General features: G+C 40.2%; 1 protein-coding gene across 7 annotated transcripts in view; it reads right to left on the reverse strand.

Annotated features, from left to right (window-relative positions):
* LOC139752886 (protein lin-54 homolog) overlaps nucleotides 1–23,429 on the reverse strand; it is a 111,070-nt gene that overhangs the window by 16,316 nt on the left and 71,325 nt on the right. For 6 of the 7 annotated variants that reach the window (XM_071668912.1, XM_071668913.1, XM_071668907.1 and 3 more), the window contains 6 exons: nucleotides 22,467–22,649; nucleotides 22,022–22,191; nucleotides 21,660–21,897; nucleotides 18,692–18,891; nucleotides 14,636–14,814; nucleotides 8,545–8,620 (listed from right to left, as the gene is read on the reverse strand). In XM_071668912.1, coding sequence (XP_071525013.1) covers nucleotides 8,545–8,620; nucleotides 14,636–14,814; nucleotides 18,692–18,891; nucleotides 21,660–21,897; nucleotides 22,022–22,191; nucleotides 22,467–22,649 — 1,046 coding nt within the window. The remainder of the gene's footprint in view (nucleotides 1–8,544; nucleotides 8,621–14,635; nucleotides 14,815–18,691; nucleotides 18,892–21,659; nucleotides 21,898–22,021; nucleotides 22,192–22,466; nucleotides 22,650–23,429) is intronic. The other variant, XM_071668911.1, reaches the window with a different exon arrangement.

The following is a 23,429-nucleotide window of genomic DNA, read 5'->3' on the forward strand; positions in this document are numbered from 1 at the left end:
TCTGTTCTTAACGCTACCTCACTAACATGGGAAATGGCGAATAGTATGAAAGAAAGATGTATATATATGTATACGTTGAAATGTATAGATATGTACATGTGCGTATGTGGATGTGTATGTATATACATGTGTATGTGGGTGGGTTGGGCCATTCTTTCATCTGTTTCCTTGCACTACCTTGCTAACATGGGAGACAGCGACAAAGTATAATAAAAAAAAATATACAAAATACGTTGAAATGTATAGGTATTTATATGTGCATGTGAGGGCATTTATGTATATGCATGTGTACGTGGGTGGGTTGGGCCATTCTTTCGTCAGTTCCCTTGCACTACCTCGCTAATGTGGGAGACAGCGACTAAGTATAATAATAATATATTTAGGGAGGCAGTGATGGCTTACACAAAAGATATATGCGGCATGAGAAATGTGGGAGGTGGGCAGATTAGAAAGGGAAATAATATAATAGTATTCATTAATTTTATTTATTCTGCTTTGTTGCTGTCTCCGCGTTAGCGAGGTAGTCCAAGGAAACAGACAAAAGAATGACCCAACCCGCCCACATGTATATACCTACACGTCCACACACGCAAATATACATACCTATACATCTCAACGCATACATACATATACACACACAGACATGTACATATATACACATGCACATAATTCATACTGTCTGCCTTTATTCATTCCCATCGCCACCCCGCCACACATGAAATAACAACCCCCTCCCCCCAAATGTGTGTGAGGTAGTGCTAGGAAAAGACAACAAAGGCCACTTTAGTTCACATTCAGTCTCTAGCTGTCATATAATAATGAACCGAAACCACAGCTCCCTTTCCACATCCAGGCCCCACACAACTTTCCATGATTAATCCCAGACGCTTCATATGCCCTGGTTCAATCCACTGACAGCACGTTGACTCCGCTATACCACATAGTTCCAATTCACTTTATTCCTTGCCTGCCTTTCACCCTCCTGCATGTTCAGGCCCCAATCACTCAAAATCTTTTTCACTCCATCTTTCCACCTCCAATTTCGTCTCCCACTTCTCCTCGTTCCCTCCACCTCCGACACATATATCCTCTTGGTCAATCTTTCCTCACTCATTCTCTCCATGTGATCAAACCATCTCAAAACACCCTCTTCTGCTCTCTCAACCAAGCTCTTTTTATTTCCACACATCTCTTTTACCCTTACATTACTTACTCGATCATACAACCTCACACCACATATCATCCTCGAACATCTCATTTCCAGCACATCCACCCTCCTGCGCACAACTCTATCCATAGCCCACGCCTCGCAACCATATAACATTGTTGGAACGCCCTATTCCTTCAAATATACCCATTTTTGCTTTCGAAGATAATGTTCTCGACTTCCACACGTTCTTCAGCTCCCAGAACTTTCGCCCCCTCCCCCACCCTATGATTCACTTCCGCTTCCATGGTTCCATCCGCTGCCAAATCCACTCCCACATATCTAAAACACTTCACTTCCTCCAGTTTTTCTCCATTCAAACTTACCTCCCAATTGACTTGTCCCTCAACCCTACTGTACCTAATCAGTCACCAGCTTCTGCAGTTTCTCACATGAATCAGCCACCAGCGCTGTATCGTCAGCGAACAACAACTGACTCACTTCCCAAGCTCTCTCATCCACAACAGACTGCATACTTGCCCCTTTCCAAAACTCTTGCATTCACCTCCCTAACAACCCCATCCATAAACAAATTAAACAACCATGGAGACATCACACACCCCTACCGCAAACCTACATTCACTGAGAACCAATCACTTTCCTCTCTTCCTACACGTACACATGCCTTACATCCTCGACAAAAACTTTTCACTGCTTCTAACAACTTACCTTACGCACATGAGGGGGGAGGGGGTTGTTATTTCATGTGTGGCAGGGTGGCGATGGGAATGAATAAAGGCAGACAGTATGAATTATGTACATGTGTATATATGTATATGTCTGTGTGTGTATATATATATGTGTACATTGAGGTGTATAGGTATGTATATTTGTGTGTGTGAACGTGTATGTATATACATGTGTATGTGGGTGGGTTGGGCCATTCTTTCGTCTGTTTCCTTGTGCTACCTCACTAACACGGGAGACAGCGACAAAGCAAAATAAATTAATAAATATGTGTATATATCATCTCTGGGGATAGGAGAGAGAGAGAGAAAACTTCCCATATATTTCCTGTGTCCTAAAAGGTGACTAAAAGGGGAGGGAGCAGGGGATGGGAAATCCTCCCCTTCCATTTTTTTAATTTTCCAAAAGAAGCAAAAGAGAAGGGAGCCATGTGAGGGTATTCCCTCAAAGGCTCAGTCCTCTGGTCTTAATGCTACCTCACTATTGCAGGGAATGATGAATATGTATGAAAAAAAATTATATATACCTTTTTTGTTTATCATTATCAAACTTAATCGCTGTTTCCCACATCAGCAAGGTAGCGCTAGGAGAGATGAAGAATGGCCCATCCACTCATATACACACATATATATATATATACATTGGGTTGGATCATTTTAACACTTATAATATTCATATGAGGGTAGTGCAGTAAAGTTATGGTTCCATGAGAAACAATTCTGCAAAAAAAAAATATGGGTTCTCTGCGCCAACATTTTTAACCCCCTGAGGGGACTCAAAAATTGAAATATAAGATACTAAAAACCCACATTTATAGAAAATATCTAAAACTAAAAAAAAATTTCATTTTAAGTGGGGCAGGGTTAATTTTACATAAATACGATCAAATAAAGTACTTCTGAAATCTGGAAGTAATTGAATATCTTCAGCAACCCAAAGGAAATTGAAAATATAGCATTTTTACTAAAAATATCACCTACTAAAAAAAAAAAGCTAAAAATCTAACTGCAATATTTTTCAGCATTACGCAGCTATCTCTGTTCTCTTCTCCATGGTGGACAGCTTTATAGCCCTATGCCTTTCACTATAGATCAGTTTTCTTAATTCAGGCACCATACTGGTTGCTCTTCTCTGGACCATTGCAATCATATCTTTGTTCTTCTTTTGGTGTGGTGACCAGCAAAGAGGCATAATCCAGCTTTGGCTTAGCATATATTTTGAACAACTTACTGACCATTACCTTATCTATATACCTGAATGTGATTTTTATATTTACTAGCAGAACAATTTGGATGCAGGTTTATGCTACAGTTCCCCAGTTGATTGTATCAACAGACTGTCTTTTAAGGAATTTTCAGTTTCTCTTTCATGTGATTTAAAGTTATATATATATGACCTGAACCAGACATATATTATAAGCACTGCAGTCTTACAATCAACCAGTGGATGGCACTGTGTGTGTGTGTGTGTGTGTGTGATTACATATTTGTACTTATATGGGTAGGGAAATCAAAGGGCCCCTTCTATTGAACTCTACCATCATACAACATTTTAACATCTGTATGTTATCATACAGATGTTATGATAAGAACAGAGGACTGAGCCCTTGATGGAATATCCTCTCTTGGCCCCCTCCCCTGTTCCTTCTTTAGGAAAACTAAAAACGAGAGGGGAGGATTTCCAGCCCCCCGCTCCCACGCGTTGCACACTTGGGAGCAGGGGGCTGGTAATCCTCCCCTCTCGTTTTTAGTTTTCCTAAAGAGAGAACAGAGGAGGGGGCCAAGGGAAGATATTCCCTCAAAGGCTCAGTCCTCCGTTCTTAACACTACCTTGCTAACGCAGGAAATGGCGAATAGTATGAAAAAAAAAAAATGTTATCATTTCCAATTTCATCTTCTACTTTAAAAAAAATACTTCTCAAATCTTTTCTTATAATTTTGTTTTGTCTTGTTATGACCTGTGGTTGTTTTATCCTTGCATCTCTTGAAGAACTTCACTATATGCAATTTTCATGATCCAAGTTTTGGCAGATGTTGTTTTAGGTGCATTACCATATGGTGGAAAAACTTCTCTGAATCTGAATATGCTTTACAAATTTGAATTTTGTGACTGCTGCTAGTGAGAGAGGGCTCAGGTAGTAGAGTAATGGCCCCTCCTACAACACCTGCTAATTTAAGGCATACTTCTATGACTACACTTTCTCATATGACTCTGCTACCAGAGAAGGATGGTCTCAGGTGATGGTGTACTGGCCCCTCCTGTTACCCCAGTAACACAAGGAATTTCATGCTCACTACCCTTGGAGCAACCCATTAGGAAGCAGCCACACAGTATGGTACTACCATCCTGACTGAGGAGCACTAAAATGATGCCCAGAACCATCTTACACTCTCCATGTCATGATAAATGGTCTTGCTTTCTGTCTCATCAAAATGGGACTACCATGCTAGTCCTGCCATCTCCTTACAAGTACCATAATCCTACTCCAACCTCATTTATTTTCTTCACATAAGCTCTCATGCCACCTCCTGTCTGCATAACTGTTTTTAGATATAATCATGACAGAGTCCAACAAATCTATGGTCCCTAGTCCTCGGCATCATGGAGTGCTAAGAATCTCTGGGTTTCTGCCTGACTCTACAGCCAATGAGCAGGAGGGCTCAGACAGTAGTAGTATCAGCCCCCCATTTCCTTTCCCTCTCTGACAGACCTTCCTCTTTTTCTATTCACCATACCAACATTCTTGGTTTCTCTCTAGTAACCTATCTTCTGTTGAACACCATCTGTCTAGTATCTCTCCTAATATCTTACTTCCCTCTCAGACTCAGTTGTCTGATAATGTTCTCACTAGCTCCTTTTACATGACCAACTATAATCTCCACTAACGGTTCCAATTCACAGGTGGTATCTGTACTTATTCCAAAACCAACACATCTGTTCCATGCCTCAAGGATCTTGAGTCCCAAACTATGATGTCATGTGGCTCAAGGTCTGTCTCCCAACTACCACACTTTTCCTCTGTATCGTCTACTGCTCCCCTAATTCTACAAATTTTATATCTTTCTTTGACTGTCTAAATTCCTGCCATGAGACTGTGGCATCCTCTCACCGGCAAGACAAGATCCTTCACTTAGGGAATTTCAATATTCATCCCAAGGGGATTTTTTAATTCCTCCTATATGGGTGGTGGGGGACTGAAGCCCTCATGTCCTCCATTTTCAATGATCTAGAACAAATTATCTCCCACCCTACCCACATTCCTGACCACTATGACCACTTTCCTAATACTCTGGATCTATCTTTCACCTCTAATCCATCCTGCTACAACTACACAATCTTACCCCAAATTGGTTCATCTGATCACATTTTCATAAATATATCTATTCTAATGGCACATCTCACTCCATAAACACCAATCTATCCATCTATCTATACCTCTGATGCCTGTTTCTTTCTGGTAATCCCTTGAGGGGATGGCCATAGCAATAGAGTCTGCAACTAGTGAACTCCAGTGCTGCTTCTTAGCCTCTAAGTGCCTCATCCTTAACAGGCCACTAGCAGAGGGCAAGTCTAGGACAGTGTTTGCAGAAGCTCCTACCTAATGTTCTTACTACTTCTACCTAATGCTCCTACTTAAATGTTCCTACCTACTGCTCCTATCACTTTCCCAAAAGGCAGGGCTAGAATATAGTGCTCACAGAGGAAAATCTAGTTATGAAGAACGAGCTGTGAAATTTTAGTGTTGTTAAGTGTCTTGTGACAAGGAAAGATTTTGTTTGTAGACAGAATGCCAGTGGTCCATGTGTGAGTGAGGAAGAAATAAAAGACAGCTACCTGGGTCAGAGATGTGCAACTTGATAAGTACTACAGTGCTGGTTCACCACATAGCTGTCACTTACCCTCTCAATACCCAAGCAGGTAGCACTGGTAGTATACCTTCCTGGTCATTCGCTGCCTACAAACTACTACCCTCTAGGCATAAAGACTGGCACCTCAACAAAGCTGACTACAATAACTTAGGAAAATTCTTTTCTGACTTTCCTTGGACAAATCACTCTTTTGTAGCATGCTTCTGTCTCTGCTAAATGCATAGCAGAGGTTACTGTTGTGGGAATGGAACCATTTATCCCCTCTTCCTCCAAGAGGAGCTCTTCTTCCAATTCATGATTCATCCATTCCTGTTCTGAGACCATTCAGGCAAGGGATCAGTCATATTAGGCTTGAAAAAACTCTCCGTCCTCTGAATCTCACTCAACATTTATCAGTGCTTGTAATCAATGCAAGTACATTATCTGTAAAGTAAAACATTCCTTTATTCAAAGGAAGAGCAATAACCTCTTCTTGTCATCCACTGATAGGTCTTCTGGTCTTTTAGCAGAAAGCATCAATAAGAACTTTTGTCACTCTACCTTTCCTTCACTTTTCTGTTCTAATAGTACTATAAACAAAGCAACTCCCTTTGATTCCCATTTCTCCTCTACCTCCACCTTGGATGGCTCTAACATTCTTTTGTCCTGTGATGCTCCTCTTACTAATCCTATGCCCCTTTCCATAATCTCCTTTTGGACTGTCCAAAAAGTGCTTCTCTATCTGGACACAAGCAAAGCTTAAGGCACTGATGGCATCCACGCCTGTGTATCGAAAGAGAATGCATCTGAACTTCCATCTGTGCTTGTTTGTCTGTTCCATTCTATCTATATACCAGAATATTTCCTTCTTGGAAGCTTGTGTAGGTACATTCCATCCCTAAGAAGTAAGACCATTCTAAACCCTCTAGCTATCATCCTGTTACTTTAACATCTACCATTTCTAAAAGTCTTTGAATCCCTCCTCAACTCCCATATCCTTAGACTTCTTGAATCTCAGTCTTCTCTCTAATCACCAGTATGGCTTTCATAAGGATAGATCCACCAGTGATATTCTTCCTTATCTTACTAATGTGTGGTCATCATCCCTGAAAGATTCTGGGGAATCCTATGTAGTTGCCCATATCAAAAGCTTTTGACAGGGTGTGGCATCAGCGTCTCATCTCGAAGCTCCCCTCTCTTGGTTTCCCTCCCTCACTATGCTCCCTCACATCAAGCATCCTCTCCGGCCAATCTACCTTCGTGGTTGTCGATGGATCAACCTCCTCCCTTTCTTCATCAACAGCTGCGTCCCTCAAGGTTCTGTCCTGTCTCATACAATTTTTTCTCCTTTTCATCAATGATTTTCTCTTGTCCACAAGTAGCAAAAGCTCTCATAAGCTGATGACAACACTGCAATCCTTCAAATCCTTTAATTCTGCTCCTTCTTGTCTCACTCAATCTGCATCTCATCTTGACATAAGTTCCTTAATAAACTTGGACAAGACATTTCGGAGGGGCATAAGAAATCTAGTTAAGATTAATGCCTCCAAGGCTCAGTTTTTACCCATCTCTCTATCAAAAATTCCTCAATTTTTCTCTTTCCCTTAACAATTCTGAGCTTCACCTCTTGACTTTTATCATTCTTGATATTATTGTAACATCCACTCTTTCTTGGAAACCCCACATTATAGAGGTAGCTAAGTCTGCCTCTAAAAAACTGGAAGTCCTGTTTAAATGTTAAAATCTTAATTCTTCTCAACAGCTGCTCTATTTATGCAAAGAATTGATCCATCTTTGTATGGAGAACTGCTCTAACATCTGGGGTGGTTCTAGCTCAGCATCTTTACTTGACAGAGTTGAAAGCAGTCCAACTTATAAACTCTCCCAGGCTAACTTCAAAACTTAAACCACTTGCCCCCTGCTGCAATGTTCGTTCACTTTCCCTCTTCTATAGGTATCACTTTGGTTTTTGCTCCTGAAAGCTGGCTGCTTGTGTGCCCCCACCACTAACTAGACCACACTTTACTCGTCAAGCTGCTGCTTCACATACGACTGTGTGGCCATTGGCACCTCAAGGGTGGCCCATTCTGATCACTGTTTTTTCCCTTCACATCAAAGCACTGGACCTCTCTGTCCCCTTATGCCTTTCCCAATAACTATGACCTGGCACATTTCAAGACAGGTTTTGCACTTCCTCCCAAATTTGTAAATACTTTCCCTCATCTCCTCTTTTTTCCTTTCATAATCCTCTCTATATTGTAATTAAGGCCCAGCCTTGATGTGGACTTTTATCTATAACTGGGGGAAAAAAATAACTCCTATTGCACAGCTCTGGCAATGGTTTGGGCACAATATCAACCCCTTGATCTCTACGACAAAATGATTCCTATGGCTTATTTTCTACTAAGCAGCAATCACACAGGCATTCTTTCACTGAATCCTATCCTCTTTAACTTGCATCTATTTGGACTGAATTCCATCATCCATCTGTAAAACCAAGTTAGGAATCTGTCCAGCCCTTACTTCTCTCTTCATACACAAAAATGATACGGTATGACTTTAATCCTTTAGGCAAGTAATTAACTTACACTAAAGATGGAAGTGGGCCCAAGTTCAAGCCCTGAGTCTTTCCACTTGTACCCTAAGCCCATTCTTTTCACAAAATATAAAAATATCTACAAAAATATTGTAAGAAAAAAAAATCAAAATACAACTGAAGATGGAACAAAGTATGTGGTATACAGTACTGTACTTTACTGTAAAATACTGTACATAAAAGTCATAAATATATCTTTACTGTACCTTGCTCTGTTGATGATGTTGTTGAACTGATGATGGTGGAGGATGAATGAAGGTCCTGCCACAGGTTCCTCCACACCTGCAGCAGGACAGTGGACGATTATTCATCGTCTATGATCACCTCTGCGATATCTATGAATTCTAGTTTCTTTCTCACAGAGATGCTTATGTTCAAATGGCTCTTTTCCAGAACCCTTCTTCGTCACTGCCTTTGACATTTTCACAACAGTACAGTAAACTACAGAACAAAACCAGTACAGAGTTGATGTCCACCACTGTATAAGGCGTACACACAGACAGACACATGACAAGAGAGTTAATCAAAGTTCACAGGTACAGTACAGTATAGTAAAGGGCAAATACAATAAGCATTTTTCACAATACAGTATAGGTATGCTATGCCTGTACATCAGCAAGATGTTGATAATCTTAGTATCATTATCATTATTATCTATTTGTTCATTTATCTATTTTGTTTTGTCGCTGTCTCCTGCGTTAGCGAGGTAGCGTAAGGAAACAGACAAAAGAATGGCCCAACCCACCCACATACACATGTATATACATACACGTCCACACATGCAAATATACATACCTATACATCTCAGCGTATACATATATATACATACACAGAGATATACATATATACACATGTACATAATTCATACTGTCTGCCTCTATTCATTCCCACCGCCACCCCGCCACACATGAAATAACAACCCCCCCCCTCATGTGCGCGAGGTAGCACTATGGAAGACAACAAAGGCCCCATTCGTTCACACTCAGTCTCTAGCTGTCATGTAATAATGCACCGAAACCACAGCTCCCTTTCCACATCCAGGCCCCACACAACTTTCCATGGTTTACCCCAGACGCTTCACATGCCCTGGTTCAATCCATTGACAGCACGTCGACCCTGGTATACCACATTGTTCCAATTCACTCTATTCCTTGCAAGCCTTTCACCCTCCTGCATGTTCAGGCCCCGATCACTCAAAATCTTTTTCACTCCATCTTTCCACCTCCAATTAGGTCTCCCACTTCTCCTCGTTTCCTCCACCTCAGACATATATATCCTCTTGGTCAATCTTTCCTCACTCATTCTCTCCATGTGCCCAAACCATTTCAAAACACCCTCTTCTGCTCTCTCAACCACACTCTTTTTATTACCACACATCTCTCTTACCCTATTATTACTTACTTGATCAAACCACCTCACACCACATATTGTCCTCAAACATCTCATTTCCAGCACATCCACCCTCCTCTGCACAACTCTATCCATAACCCATGCCTCACAACCATACAACATTGTTGGAACCACTATTCCTTCAAACATACCCATTTTTGCTTTCCAAGATAACGTTCTCGACTTCCACACATTTTTCAACGCTCCAAGAACTTTCGCCCCCTTCCCACCCTATGATTCACTTCCGCTTCCATGGGTCCATGAAAGGCATGCAAGGAATGGAGTGAATTGGAGCGATGTGGTGTACCGGGGTAGATGTGCTATCATTGGATTGAGCCACGGTATGTGGGGCGTCTGGGGTAGACCAGGTAAAGGTCTATGGGGCCTGGATGTGGAAAGAGAGCTGTGGTTTTAGTGCACTGAACGTGACAGCTTGGGACTGAGTGTGGACGAGTGCGGCCTTTTTCATCTATTCCTGTATATGTCTGTGTATGTATATGTAAGTATACGGTGAAATGTATATGTATGCATATGTGCGTGTGTGGGTGTTTATGTATATACATGTGTATGTGGGTAGGTTAGGCCATTCCTTGTCAGTTTCCCTGTGCTACCTCGCTGATGTTATCTCTCTAATGTACACACATGAATAAAACACACACACACGCACACTTGTACCAACATCCTTCTGTTGTGAAATTAGCAGTATCAGTCAACCGACTGTCCTGTGTGTCGTAGAAGGCGACTAAAAGGGGAGGGAACAGGGGGCTGGAAAATCCTCCCCTCCCGTTTTTTAATTTTCTTAAAGAAGGAACAGAGAAAGGGGCCAAGTGAGGATATTCGCTCTAAGGCTCAGTCCTTTGTTCTTAGTGCTACCTCGCTGATGCGGGAAATGGTGAATATGAATGAAAGCAAAAATGGGTATGTTTGAAGGAATAGTGATTCCAGCAAAGGTTTAAGGTAGTGAGGCGTGGGCTATAAATAGAGTTGTGCAGAGAAGGGTGGATGCGCTGGAAATGAGATGCTTGAGGACAATATGTGGTGTGAGGTGGTTTGATCGAGTAAGTAATGAAAGGGTGAGAGAGATGTGTGGTAATAAAAAGAGTGTGGTTGAGAGAGCAGAAGAGGGTGTTTTGAAATGGTTTGGTCACATGGAGAGAATGAGTGAGGAAAGACTGACAAAGAGGATATATGTGTCAGAGGTGGAGGGAACAAGGAGAAGTGGCAGACGAAATTGGAGGTGGAAAGATGGAGTGAAAAAGATTTTGAGTGATCGGGGCCTGAACATGCATGAGGGTGAAAGGCATGCAAGGAATAGAGTGAATTGGAACGATGTGGTATACCGGGGTCGACGTGCTGTCAATGGCTTGAACCAGGGCATGTAAAGTGTCTGGGGTAAACCATGGAAAGTTTTGTGAGGCCTGGATGTGGAAAGGGAGCTGTGGTTTCAGTGCATTATACATGACAGCTAGAGACTGAGTGTGAACGAATGTGGCCTTTGTTGTCTTTTCCTAGTGCTACCTTGCACACATGCTTTGTCACTGTCTCCTGCATTAGTGAGGTGGCGCAAGGAAGCAGATGAAAGAATGGCCCAACCCACCCCCATACACATGTATATACATACACGCCCACACACGCACATATACATACCTATACATTTCAACATATACATACATATACATACACAGACATATACATATATACACAAGTACATATTCTTGCTTGTTGCCTTTACCCATTCCAGTTGCCACCCACCACACATGAAATACCATTCCCCCCTCCCCCTGCGATGTACCACTAGGAAAAGACAAAAGGCCACATTCATTTACACTCAGTCTCTAGCTGTCATGAGTAATGCACCGAAACCATGGCTCCCTTTCCACATCCAGGCTCCACAAAACTTTCCATGGTTTACCCCAAACGCTTCACATGCCCTGGTTCAATTCACTGACAGCACGTCGACCCCGGTATACCACATCATTCCAATTCACTCTATTCCTTGCACGCCTTTCACTCTCCTGTATTGATCAGGCCCCGATCACTCAAAATCTTTTTCCTTCCACCTCCAATTTGGTCTCCCACTTCTTGTTCCCTCCACCTCTGACACATACATCCGCTTTGTCAATCTTTCCTCACTCATTCTCTCCATGTAACCAAACCATTTCAATACACCCTCTTCTGTTCTCTCAATATATCCCTGGGGATAAGGAAGAAAGAATACTTCTCACGTATTCTCTGCGTGTCGTAGAAGGCGACTAAAAGGGATGGGAGCAGGGGGCTGGAAATCCTCTCCTCCTGTTTTAATTTCACAAAAGAAAGTACAAAGAAGGGGCCAAGTGAGAATATTACCTCTTAGGCTCAGTCCTCTGTTCTTATTGCTACCTCGCTAACAAGGGAAATGGCGAATATGTTTGGGGAAAAAAATAACAATAATAATAATAAATTTTTCATAATTGTTAACCAATCCCATGACATCGAGATATTGACATAAAAGACAAAGAAACCGCCTGATTGGCCTTCATCTACTCACTAGCTGTCATGCACAATGCACCAAAACCAAAGCCCCACAGACCTTTCATTGGCTTTCCCCTGAGCATTTGATATGCCCTGAGTCATCCCACTGACAGCATACAGGCCCAAGTATGCCACATCACTCTAATTCAATTAATCCCAAGCATACCTCACATATGTAAACACATGAAACACCCAAAGCTTCTATCACTTCAACTTTCTACAATCTCAACAGTTTCCCTCTTTTCCATATTCCCTCCACTTCGAACACTTTTTTTTTTTTCTAATGTCAGCTGAGCCAGCACAGGTAACTGAATACCCTAATCAAGGGCATCTCATTAATGCTATATATCTTTTTTTATACTTATTTGCCCCCTATGCACAACCAGGCCTAAAATATATTTCCATGGTCTCACCTGGCTGTTTCAAATGCCCTCAATCAGTCCGATACTCACATTCAACCTATCCTGAGCATGCCTTTCACCCTCCTGCATATTCAGGCCCTGAGCAATTAAAATCTTATTCACTCCACCCTTCAATCTCCAATTTGGTCTCCCCCTTATCTCTGACCAACTGCCACCTCCCCTTCTCCTACATTCATCAGTTCTTCAAAATACTCTTTCCACCTTCCTTTCACTTCCCCTTCCTTACTTCTTACATCAACATTTCCACTCTTACATCCACATCTTTCCTTTTTCACCTCCTTCCAGTAAAGTTTCTTATCATCCCAAAACTTTTCATTTAACTCTTTTCCAAAATCTTCATCAAGTGTTTCTTTGCTTTCCTCTATCAGCTTCTTAAAATTATGCTTACATACTTTGTATTCTTCCCTCTTCCAGCGCTGAACTTCCACTGGTATATTCCTACTGAGCAATCTACCATAAGCCTTTTTTTCCCTTCCACAGCATTTCTAATCTCTTCTGTCCACCATGTACTACCCTTTTCATTCCTGTATCTCACTACCTTGTATCCAACTTCCAATTCTACAACCTTTACTAGTATTTCTCTAAGCATTTCAAACACCTCATTTATGCATGACTGCATTGTTACATTCACTGCACTTCCATTTAAGCTTTCAATTACCTTCCTTTCATGCCCCTCCCTGTATTTTTCCAGATTCATCTTCTCGCTTGCCAACACTTGTCCTGACGGGCGTAAAAATGTAAGTCTCCGGTCTAGAATAAAAAGTCAAAGAAGAAGGTGGATTTGTTGGAAATGAAATGCCTGAGGATGATAAGTGGTGTGAGACATATTGATCAGGTTCGAATGACAGAGGCAAAATGAACTGTGGTTGTAAGCACGGTGTGGACTGAGAGGGCAGAATAGGTGTGATGAAAGAGTCTGGGTACAATAAACAACTACCTAAAATTTCAGCAGAGAGCAGGGGGCTGGAAATCCTTCCCTCCAGTTTTTATTTTCAAGAATAAGAACAGAGAGGGGGGTCAAGCGAGGATTTATCCTCAAAGCTTCAATTCTCTGTTCTTGATGCTACCTCGCTAAGGTGGGGGAAAAAAAAAAAGAAAAAAAGTATGAGAAGTGAAAAGAGCAAGGTTGAGGGGAAGACCAAGGAGATGGAAGGATAGGAGTGAAGTAGGTTTTAGGTATTGGAGCCTAATCATTCAGTAGGAAGAAAGGTGTGCATCAGACAGAAATAAATGGAATGATGTGGTACATGTCACAGGGATAAACCAAAGCAGATGAAGCAGTGTTGACATACCATGGAGTATTCTTGGGGTTTGGCTGTAGGTAGTGGGATATGATCTCAGTGCATATTACAAGCACACTAGAGACTGGGTGTGTGCCAGTGATGCCACTGTTTGTTTAATCCTGATGCTATCTCACTAAAGTTAGGAAAGGCAATTAGAGTAAAAAAAAAAAGTGCTTTTCTTCAGTATTATTATTATTAGTCTTCTACTAAAACATAATCACATTTATATAATACATGTGTTTAGAAAAATTTTTCTTTACTTTTAAATGTTTCTATTATCTCTATAAGCTTTTTTTTTTTTTTTAAGGAAACCATATCTAATCGTATGGTAAAAGTCTAAAGCAATATGAGTTTTGCTTACCAGAGTTATGCAGAATGGTAACTTTTCTGAAACACAGCTATTCTGTCATGCAGGCAACACCTGGACTTCACTTCCATGAATGACAGTGGCTTTATCAAAGCTCAGTAAAAATCAGGAAACATATACCATTTAGAAGGAGCTAGAGGGTTGCAACATATCACAATAATACTGATGGTCATGAAGCATATCCAAATCTAGAAGCCGGGCATTATCAATGTTATGCAGTACAAGGGCTAAAAATCATATGACGGAGAATGTTCAAGAGATGGGGCCCCATGAATGCAGAATTCCCTATCTATACCAGTAAAGTGTGTAATCACACACAACTAACCTCTAGATCGGGCTGTATAGCTGCCAATAATTTGCATTAGGCATCGGGAGAATTCAGATATAACTGTGTGCTCTAACTGAGCCTCAGACACCAAGGCACTTTCTGCTTTGTCTGCCTGGGCCAGGAGGCACTGGCATGTTGCTTCCACCACTTCTTGGTTCATGCGACAGTAGCCAGATCTGAAAGAATAAAATTAAGAATAACATCAATATAATCAAAAGAATAAAAGTAAAATAACATCAATGATAAATCAAAATATAAAAATCAATCATAACAGTTCAAAATGTACATTTCTAATAATGATAACCATTTCTGATACAAGCACATGAGCATGAAAGATTCCAGGAATACTCAGAGGATTTAAGCAGCCCAATCAAAATTCAGCGAGAAGGCAACAGCCTTCATTTACCCTTTGTGAAACATAAAGGTATTTGTGGCTTATGTTCACTTAATGGGTCCATCCTGAGCCAATCAGAAACTGTGCTGGCTTATTGTCATCAACCAATCCCTAACAATACCTAAAACTCTGGGGTCCTCCATGAGTCTCATAAAGTACTATATATTCTCATTTATTCATTCATAACCAACCTAAGGCCAATTTCCATAGAAGAATCTCAGTGTTACCTAAGAATTTCTAAAGGCTCCTGTGGCTCAAGGTTGCATTATTTCCAGTAACAGGGAAATGTCATAGGAGGCGACTAAAAGGGGTGGGAGCATGGGGGCTGGAAATCCTCCCCTCCAGTTTTACTTTCCAAAAGAAGAAACAGGGAAAGGAGATAAAGACGAATGTTCAAACAACAGAGGTACAAGTTTGTTGAGTATAACTGGAAAATTACATGGGAGGGTATTGATGGGGAGGGTGAAGGCATGCACAGAGCAACTGGTTGGGGAGAAGTGTGGTTTCAGAAGTGGTAGAGGATATGTGGATCAGGGATCAGGTGTTTGCTTTGAAGAATGTGACAAATATTTAGAAAAACAGATGGATCTGTATTTGACATTTATGGGTCTGGAGAAGGCATATGATAAGGCTGAGACAGATGCTTTGTGGAAGGTCTTAAGAATGTATGGTATGGGAGGTAAGCTGCTAGAAGCAGTGAGAAGTTTTTATCAAGGGTGTAAGGCATGTAAATGAGTAGGAAGAGAGAAGAGTGACTGGTTCCCAGAAGGTCAGTCTGTAGTAAGGGTGTGTGATATCACCATGGTGGTTCAATTTGTTTATGGATGGGATGGTGAAACAGGTAAATGCAAGAGTTTTCGAGAGTGGGGTGAGTATGCAGTCTGTTGGGAAGAGAGGGCTTGAAAAGTGAGTTAGTTGTTGTTCAATGATGATACATTACTTGTTTGATTTGAGTGAGAAACTGTAAAAGTTGGTGACTGAGTTTGGAAGTTTGTGTAAGGAGAAAGTTGAGAGTGAATGTGAAAAAAGCAAGGTTATTAGGTTTAGCAGGGTTGAGGGACAACTTAGTTGGGATGTAAGTTTGAATGGAGAAAAACTGCAGGTAATGCAGTGTTTTACATACCTGGGAGTGGACTTGTCAGCAAATGGAACCATAGAAGCAGAAGTGAGTCACAGGGTTGGGGAGGGGCAAAGGTTCTGGTAGCAATGAAGAATGTGTGAAAAGAGAGAACATTATCTCAAAGAGCAAAAATGGGTATGTTTGAAGGAATAGTAGTTCCAACAATATTATATGGATGCGGGGTATGGACTATAGATAGGGTTGTACGGAGAAGGGTCGATGTGTTGGAAGTGAAATGTATGAGCACAGTATATGGTGCAAGGTGGTTTGATCAAGTGAGAAATGAAAGGTAAGAGAGATGTGTGGTAATTAAGAGAGTGTGGTTGACAGAGCTGAAGAGGGTATGTCGAAATGGTTTGGACATATGGAGAGAATGAGAGAGGAAAGGGGGAAAAGAAGGATATATGTGTCAGAGGTAGAGGGAACAAGAAGTGGGAGACCAAACTGGAGGGGGAAGGATGGAGTGAAAAAGATTTTGAATGATCGGGGCCTGAACATGCAGGGGAGTGGAAGGTGTGTATGTAATAGAGTGAACTGGAATGATGTGGTATACTTGGGTATAAAGGTGAGCAAGTATGAATATGTAAATGAGGACAATATGTGGTGTGAGTAGGGTTGATCGAGTATGGAATGACAGGGTAAGAAAGAGGAGCAGTACTATGAAAAATGTAGTCGAGTTGAAGTGAGAATGCTGAAATGGTTAGAACAAATGGAACAAATGAGTGAAGAGTGGCTGACAAAGATGATGTGGCAAAAATTGGGATGGAAGGATGTAGTGGATAAGATTTTGAGTATCATGGGCATGAACATGCATGAGGGTGAAAGGCTTACAGAAGATAGAGTGATCTGGTTCAATGTGGTATAAATGGAAAGAAGTACTGTCACTGAACTGGACCAGGGTATATGATGCAACATTGGGAATATCATGGAAAGGTCTGTGGGGTTTAGTTGTGGATATGAGGCTGGGGTTTTGGTGCATTACAAACAACATCTAGAGATAGAACATTAGAAAATGAGGCCTTTATCTGTTCCTGGTGCTAACCTGCTAATATAGAAAATGGCATGCAAACAAGTATGAAAGAAAAGAATATATAAACATAGGGTATAAGAGAGAATGGGAAAAAAGAGAGCAACTCTCCTATTCCCTGCATATTGTAGAAGGCAATTAAAAGGATGGAAATAGGGTGGCCTAAAGACCCTATTCTTCTTATATTTCAATTTCTAAAAGTTGGAACAGAAGAGGGAGCAAAGCTAAGGGTGCTCATCCACTTAAAAGGCAGAGGCTGGGATGTTTAAATATGAGAACAAGGATGAGAACAAAGGAGAAACAGGATGTTTGTCTGAGGAGAGGAACCTAGATGTTCTGTCTCTATGAAGGAGAAGGGGTAGAATAGTTTGGAAATATCCTTGGGGTAAAGTCTGGAAATAGTGTAAGGGCAAGTGCATGGGTAGGGGTGGGACTTCTACTGAAGGAGCTAAGGGAATATGTGAAAAAGTATAAGGAAGTGAACACCAGACTTACCTGGCTGGAAATCAAAATGGACAGTGAGATATGGGTGATAGGTAGAGCTCAAAATTCAGTGCTATTGCATATAAGACAAATCTTGAGATAGTCCTATGGGACAATGTTTGTTGCTGTGGGATCTTCTCCGGTTGAACACTATTTCATACAAAAATGTACAAGTTTGAGTATTTTACTGGACACCTAGGATAATTTTGACAAATACAGTTTATGTGATCTTTCATTATAATTCTATACCTAACAACTAAAAAAGATCAGTCTGAATCAATCAAACAAAGGACTTAAAATACACTTCTCCAGGTGTTACTATGAAATGGATTTTCTTGGTTTTAGCCAGTGTTTGTGTTTCAAATGGACCTTGACTGGAGAATAACAACCTGGCTACTCCATCATCTATTGTAAAGGGCCACAAGTGCTTGACTTGCACATGCCAATTTCTGAGGAATTATACTTCTTTGTTGGGGTAGTGTACAATGTTAAGATTCAGTAAACCTCATGCTCTGGGGAACACTGCAAATTCATGTCTGACTTCAAATCATTAAATGGTTTATCACAACTGGGCACATTTTATGCAGTACTTTTATAATTCACAATTTTCATTTTATAATTCTTATACTTTGAACTGAGCTTCTAACCTAAAGAGTTTCATTTTTATCATGTATGCAGTTTGACAACAAAGACACCTTATCCTAAGTTATACAAAAAAAAGGAGACCAGCATACTGATAGACAGTAGTTAATACAAATGTTAAACCACATCTCATGATATTTTTTTGAAATGTGCATTGTTAACCCATATCTCATGATATACTTTTTGAAATGTGCATTATACTTCTTTAGTACCAAAAGAACAGATAGCCCATGGATAAGGTATCCCTTATCAATCAACCATGCCTTCTGTATGAGTGCTATATTTACTGAGGTGGGTTAATATTCTGTGGAAAATAATAAACAATATTCATATACCACATTACATAACTTGAGGATGACGATATACTGGAGTTACAAGTATACTTACTTTGCTGACGTGGGTAAGAGCATTTTCGCTGGTGAGTGATGGGAAAATGAGGGAAGTTTCGATTTAACTGCCTTTTGTTGATTTACTCTGGCTTCCGCAATTTCTGCCAACTGCATCAATCCTTTCCGCTCTACTGCTGGATTCATGTCTATATTTTTGCAGCCCACACATTTACACATATTGGAACATGGTATCTTGGCCTAGAAGAAAAATGCATAACATTAAAGAGTATAAATGAAGGCCCTGTCAAGTAGGCTAATTCCTACTGTCAAAACTTTCCAGGTACTGCCCTCTCTAATCTGCTTCCTTAAAATAATTGTCTGTGATCTGGCTCTAAAGTAAAATCCAATATCTCTGAGTCTGGATGTTAATACAGGAGAACTTTTCTATATAATACAAAAACATTACAACACACTTCAGTGTTTAAGCAGATGTGAGCCACAGAATCATCTACAATAATGCTACTCTTCTAACAAAGTCACCACTTTTTGTGAATGACATGACATGGGCAAAACATGCTCCTATCATGGTCATCTCAGATGAAGGAAGAAATAAGAAAAAAAAAAAATTACTTCACTGAAGTATAAACTAAAAATCATATGAAGGCCATACTACCTAATCAGAATGGTTATCTTCAGATGTTGCTATTTCTTTAATTTGACCTACAGCATTCAAACTGACCATGATAAATCAATCTGCAAGTCATTAACTAAAACACAGAACTATGAATTAAGATCATACTGCAATCGAATAATTGCCTGAAATATCTTTAGCTTTGGGCCTACTTTATCAAAACAACTAAGGTCAATATCCCCTTTTAGGATGTCCATACAAGAAGATATATACTTAATCAAAGTAACATAAGTGAAATAACAATTCAAAGTCTCTGCAAGTGAAATGTGCAATACATAAAGAAAATATTAAATCAAAATTATGTTGCTAATGAAGGACACTGCAATTAGTATAAAAAACTTGCATTCTGTACTTGACATATAAATCCATATGTGCTTTGAAAAATCCATTGAGTAAGTCAGTCAAAACCAGTGGGAAGTTACTAAATGTGCTTATGTCTAAGATATGGAAGTTCATGGCTCCAGTACTAGGAGTAAATGTTAACTGGGTCATTACTTAGCCATACATGTGGCCAATTCAACCATGATTAATTAAATAACCGAAGACTAATTCCTTAGAGAACTCACTCTTCAAGAAAGGGAGGGTCTGTAACGGAATAAAGGTGTATTATCAAAAAAAACCTTCAAGCATGCTCCACCTTTTCCAAGGTCCTCTCCAATTTATTGCCTCAATTTCCCTTCCCAGGAGGTCAATGTCTTCCCCTTACAATTTCCTTCAGCCTGGTTCCTATACATTTTCTTGACCAACCTATCAACAAGCATCCTCTACCAAGTCACTTTAAGGGAACAAGTAGGAGCAGAGTTGCCAACACCTGCTTAATTTTGACAAGACTGCATCCACCTGGTGCAGCTAGCAATCTTAAAAACTATTACATCAATAAATCAAAATAACCAGCAGTCAATTCTTGTGTTGGTAAAATAAACAACTATATATGTACAAAGGCAACTTGTGCTGCACTTCAAAGCACATTGCCCTGAAACACCTATCTATCTATATCTCTGACACCCATTCCAATTGGAACTCCCTCAAAGGGGTGGCCATGGCAACAGAGTCTCTACTGCTAAAGAACTCCAGTGCCACTTCCTAGCATGTAGTGCCTCATCTTTAACAGGCCAGTGACAGAGGGTAAGTCCAATGCAGTGTTTGCAGAGGCTCCTATCTAATGTTCCTCATGACATCTTCTACCTAATGCTCCTCCCTACTCCTTGTACCTAATAATCCTGCCTAAATGTTCCTACCTACTACTTCTATCTACTGCTCCTACCATTTTGCCAAAAGGCAAGGCTAGCACATAGCGCTCATCGCAGGAAAATCTAAAGTTTCAAATAATGAGCTGCGAAAGTGTTGTCAAATGTTACATATGACAAGGAGAGATTGTATGTCTGTAGACAGAATGCCAGTAGTCCACGTGTTAGTGAGGCTGAAAGAAAAGACAGCTATCTGGGTCAGAGGAGTGCAACTTGACAACAACTAAAGTGCTGGCTCATGAAGCGGAAGTCACTAATTCTCCTGATACAAAGGCAGGTAGTACTGGTAATGAAACATCTACAACATTTTTACATGTTACCAAAGCAACAGCTGTGAAAAAATACTTCTGTAATTCTTTTTTTTTTCTACTTTCATATGCGTATCTTTTTGAAATTTTAAGGCTAAACAGATTTTCAATGCAAATGAAAAATGCAAAATTAACATGGTGGAAAGAACACTAAACTGCAGAGTTAAGGGGTTAAACATTCCCAGCCATTTAAGCACAGCTCCTCAGAGATATTTAAGGCTTGGTGCAACAGTGAGGCATTTTAACCTTTGTGCACTGTACCTTTTAAACTATGCGTATACTCAGTGATCACAGTGCATGATCATCCCTGTAACTTACCTTCATATACTTGGAGATTTAGTCTTCCTGTAATACTATATTCAAAATCACCCTCTGTGGTCTCCTGAAGCATACAAATACAATATTGGGCTATTTTTTGTCAAGAGAACTATATACAATTTCATTTGTTTCCACTATATAGTAGGGTGTAACCCTGGTTAGCATGAGAGTAAACTCCTTCCACCACTGCTAGCTATAGGTAACTGGGTCTTGTAGATATTTTTGTGTGTTAATTACATTTGGGGCAACTGCAATCTATACAACCCTCGTCAGTAAGCATGGGAGGCTGTAAGTGGTTCAGTAAATAATACTTGAAGGGTTAATAAGGTACTCTGGTTTCAATAGTGCTACTCTGTTATTGAATAAGGATATATCTTATCAGCTGCACTGAATGTCTCTCCTGTGGTGTGTCATGTACAGAAATAAATAAGATGACATAAGGTTAATGACCTACAGAATTACCTCGTAACATTCACAGTAATTTTTAAGGCATCCTGATCGCTTGCAGTTACATCCTTTATTGTGTCTTCTCTCATTGTCACTGCCACCTTTACCAATCTTAGGCCGGAAGGCCTGGGGATTTCTTTCTAAGCAAGCTTTAATAGCCTTCTGTCTATCTTCTTCATGGGCTAGATTGTTGAAACAGTTTGCACAGTTACAGTTATTGCAAAATTCTCCATTTGCAAAACAATCACAGTATCTGAGGAAAAAGAATATATTAGTTACTTCTGTTATACAGTATGCTTCCAAACTTATATTATGAAAAATATAATCTTTATTACAAATCACATTCACATTCTTGCTAATACTGTATAAAGACTCACAATTTTAGACACTGGCTTTTTGTACAATTGCAAGGTTTTCTTGGCCTGATTCCATTAGCATCTATGACTGTGCGGGGAGGTTGTGGTTTTGGAGGCTGAGGAATTATTGTGCCAGGGGTAGGTTGGCTCGACATCTGGACTGTTGTATTATTTGTTGTGCTAGACTGAAGCTGTATGGGAATAGGAATGGTGTAATATCAGAGGCTTACTTATAAAACAATATTCGAGCATTAAATTTTGCTAATACAAACTAGTATTTCAGCAAAAACCCTACACAAATTCATCATAACTAAGGCTCGCAAGTGAAAAATACTGTAAATCATATATCAGATACAGACAAATGAAAAAAAATTACTTAAGTATCAAATAAACAGATTTACTATAACAGAATCATTCCTTATTAAAAAAAAGTATGTTTTCAATCCTGTGTTTAATATCAAGGTACCTGGGACATGTAATGGGCAGGAATCATAACAACAGAACCAGGTTGAGTATTGGAGAGAACACCAGGAGGAAGAGCAGAAGCCGGCAAGGTAAGATTGGTCTGGGGACGAATAGGGACTCCACCTCCAACATTAGCTGTGGATACTGAACCTGACACAGGAATGATGACCCGCTGCTTGTTGGTCTGCAAAAATACACAAATAAAGAAACCAACATTAAATCCAAAAACAAATTAATAATAACGTTGTTTTTACAATCACACAAGTTTCTATTAATGGAAGGGGGGGGGGGGTCAACATGCATGAGGATAAAAGGCATGCATGGGAGAGACTGAGCTGGAATGATGTGGTATAGGGAGGTTAACATGCTGTCAATGGACTGAAGCAGGGTGAGTGATGTGGTGGAGGGAAACTACAGAGAGGTCTGTGGGGCCTGGTTGTGGATACAGGGCTGTGCTTTCAATACACTACATATGAGAGCTAAAGAATGGATGTGAGCAAAAGCAGTCTTTCTTCATCTGTTCCTGGCCCTACCTTGCTCACAAGGGAAACATCAATCAAGTATGAAAGCATGAAAAAAATAACTGTCGAGGGAAAACAATGCTTTCTCCATTACAGACAAAGAGTACCTTCCTACAAATACCTACAAAATTTTTTTGCCAGAATGGCAGGGCTGGACTGTAGCTCACACTGTACGCCTTGCTTGATGAATAATAATCTTCCTCTGCTACCAACTGCATTACATAATTTTCTATTCAAGGTTCACCTGGGACTGATTTCAATCACAGGCCAAGTCATCTTTTAAATGATTCCATAGTTATTAAATGCATAATATCTCAAGGTAGATTACTGAACAGTTGCTCTAGATTCCTGTCTGTGCTTTCAAACATTTATAACGCATCTATTTTTGATATGCTCAATGGCATTCCAGCAGATTTAATCACTGTATCTTCCTTGTTGAGATG

This window comes from Panulirus ornatus, chromosome 13, assembly GCF_036320965.1.
Source record: "Panulirus ornatus isolate Po-2019 chromosome 13, ASM3632096v1, whole genome shotgun sequence".
NCBI classification, from domain to species: domain Eukaryota; kingdom Metazoa; phylum Arthropoda; class Malacostraca; order Decapoda; family Palinuridae; genus Panulirus; species Panulirus ornatus.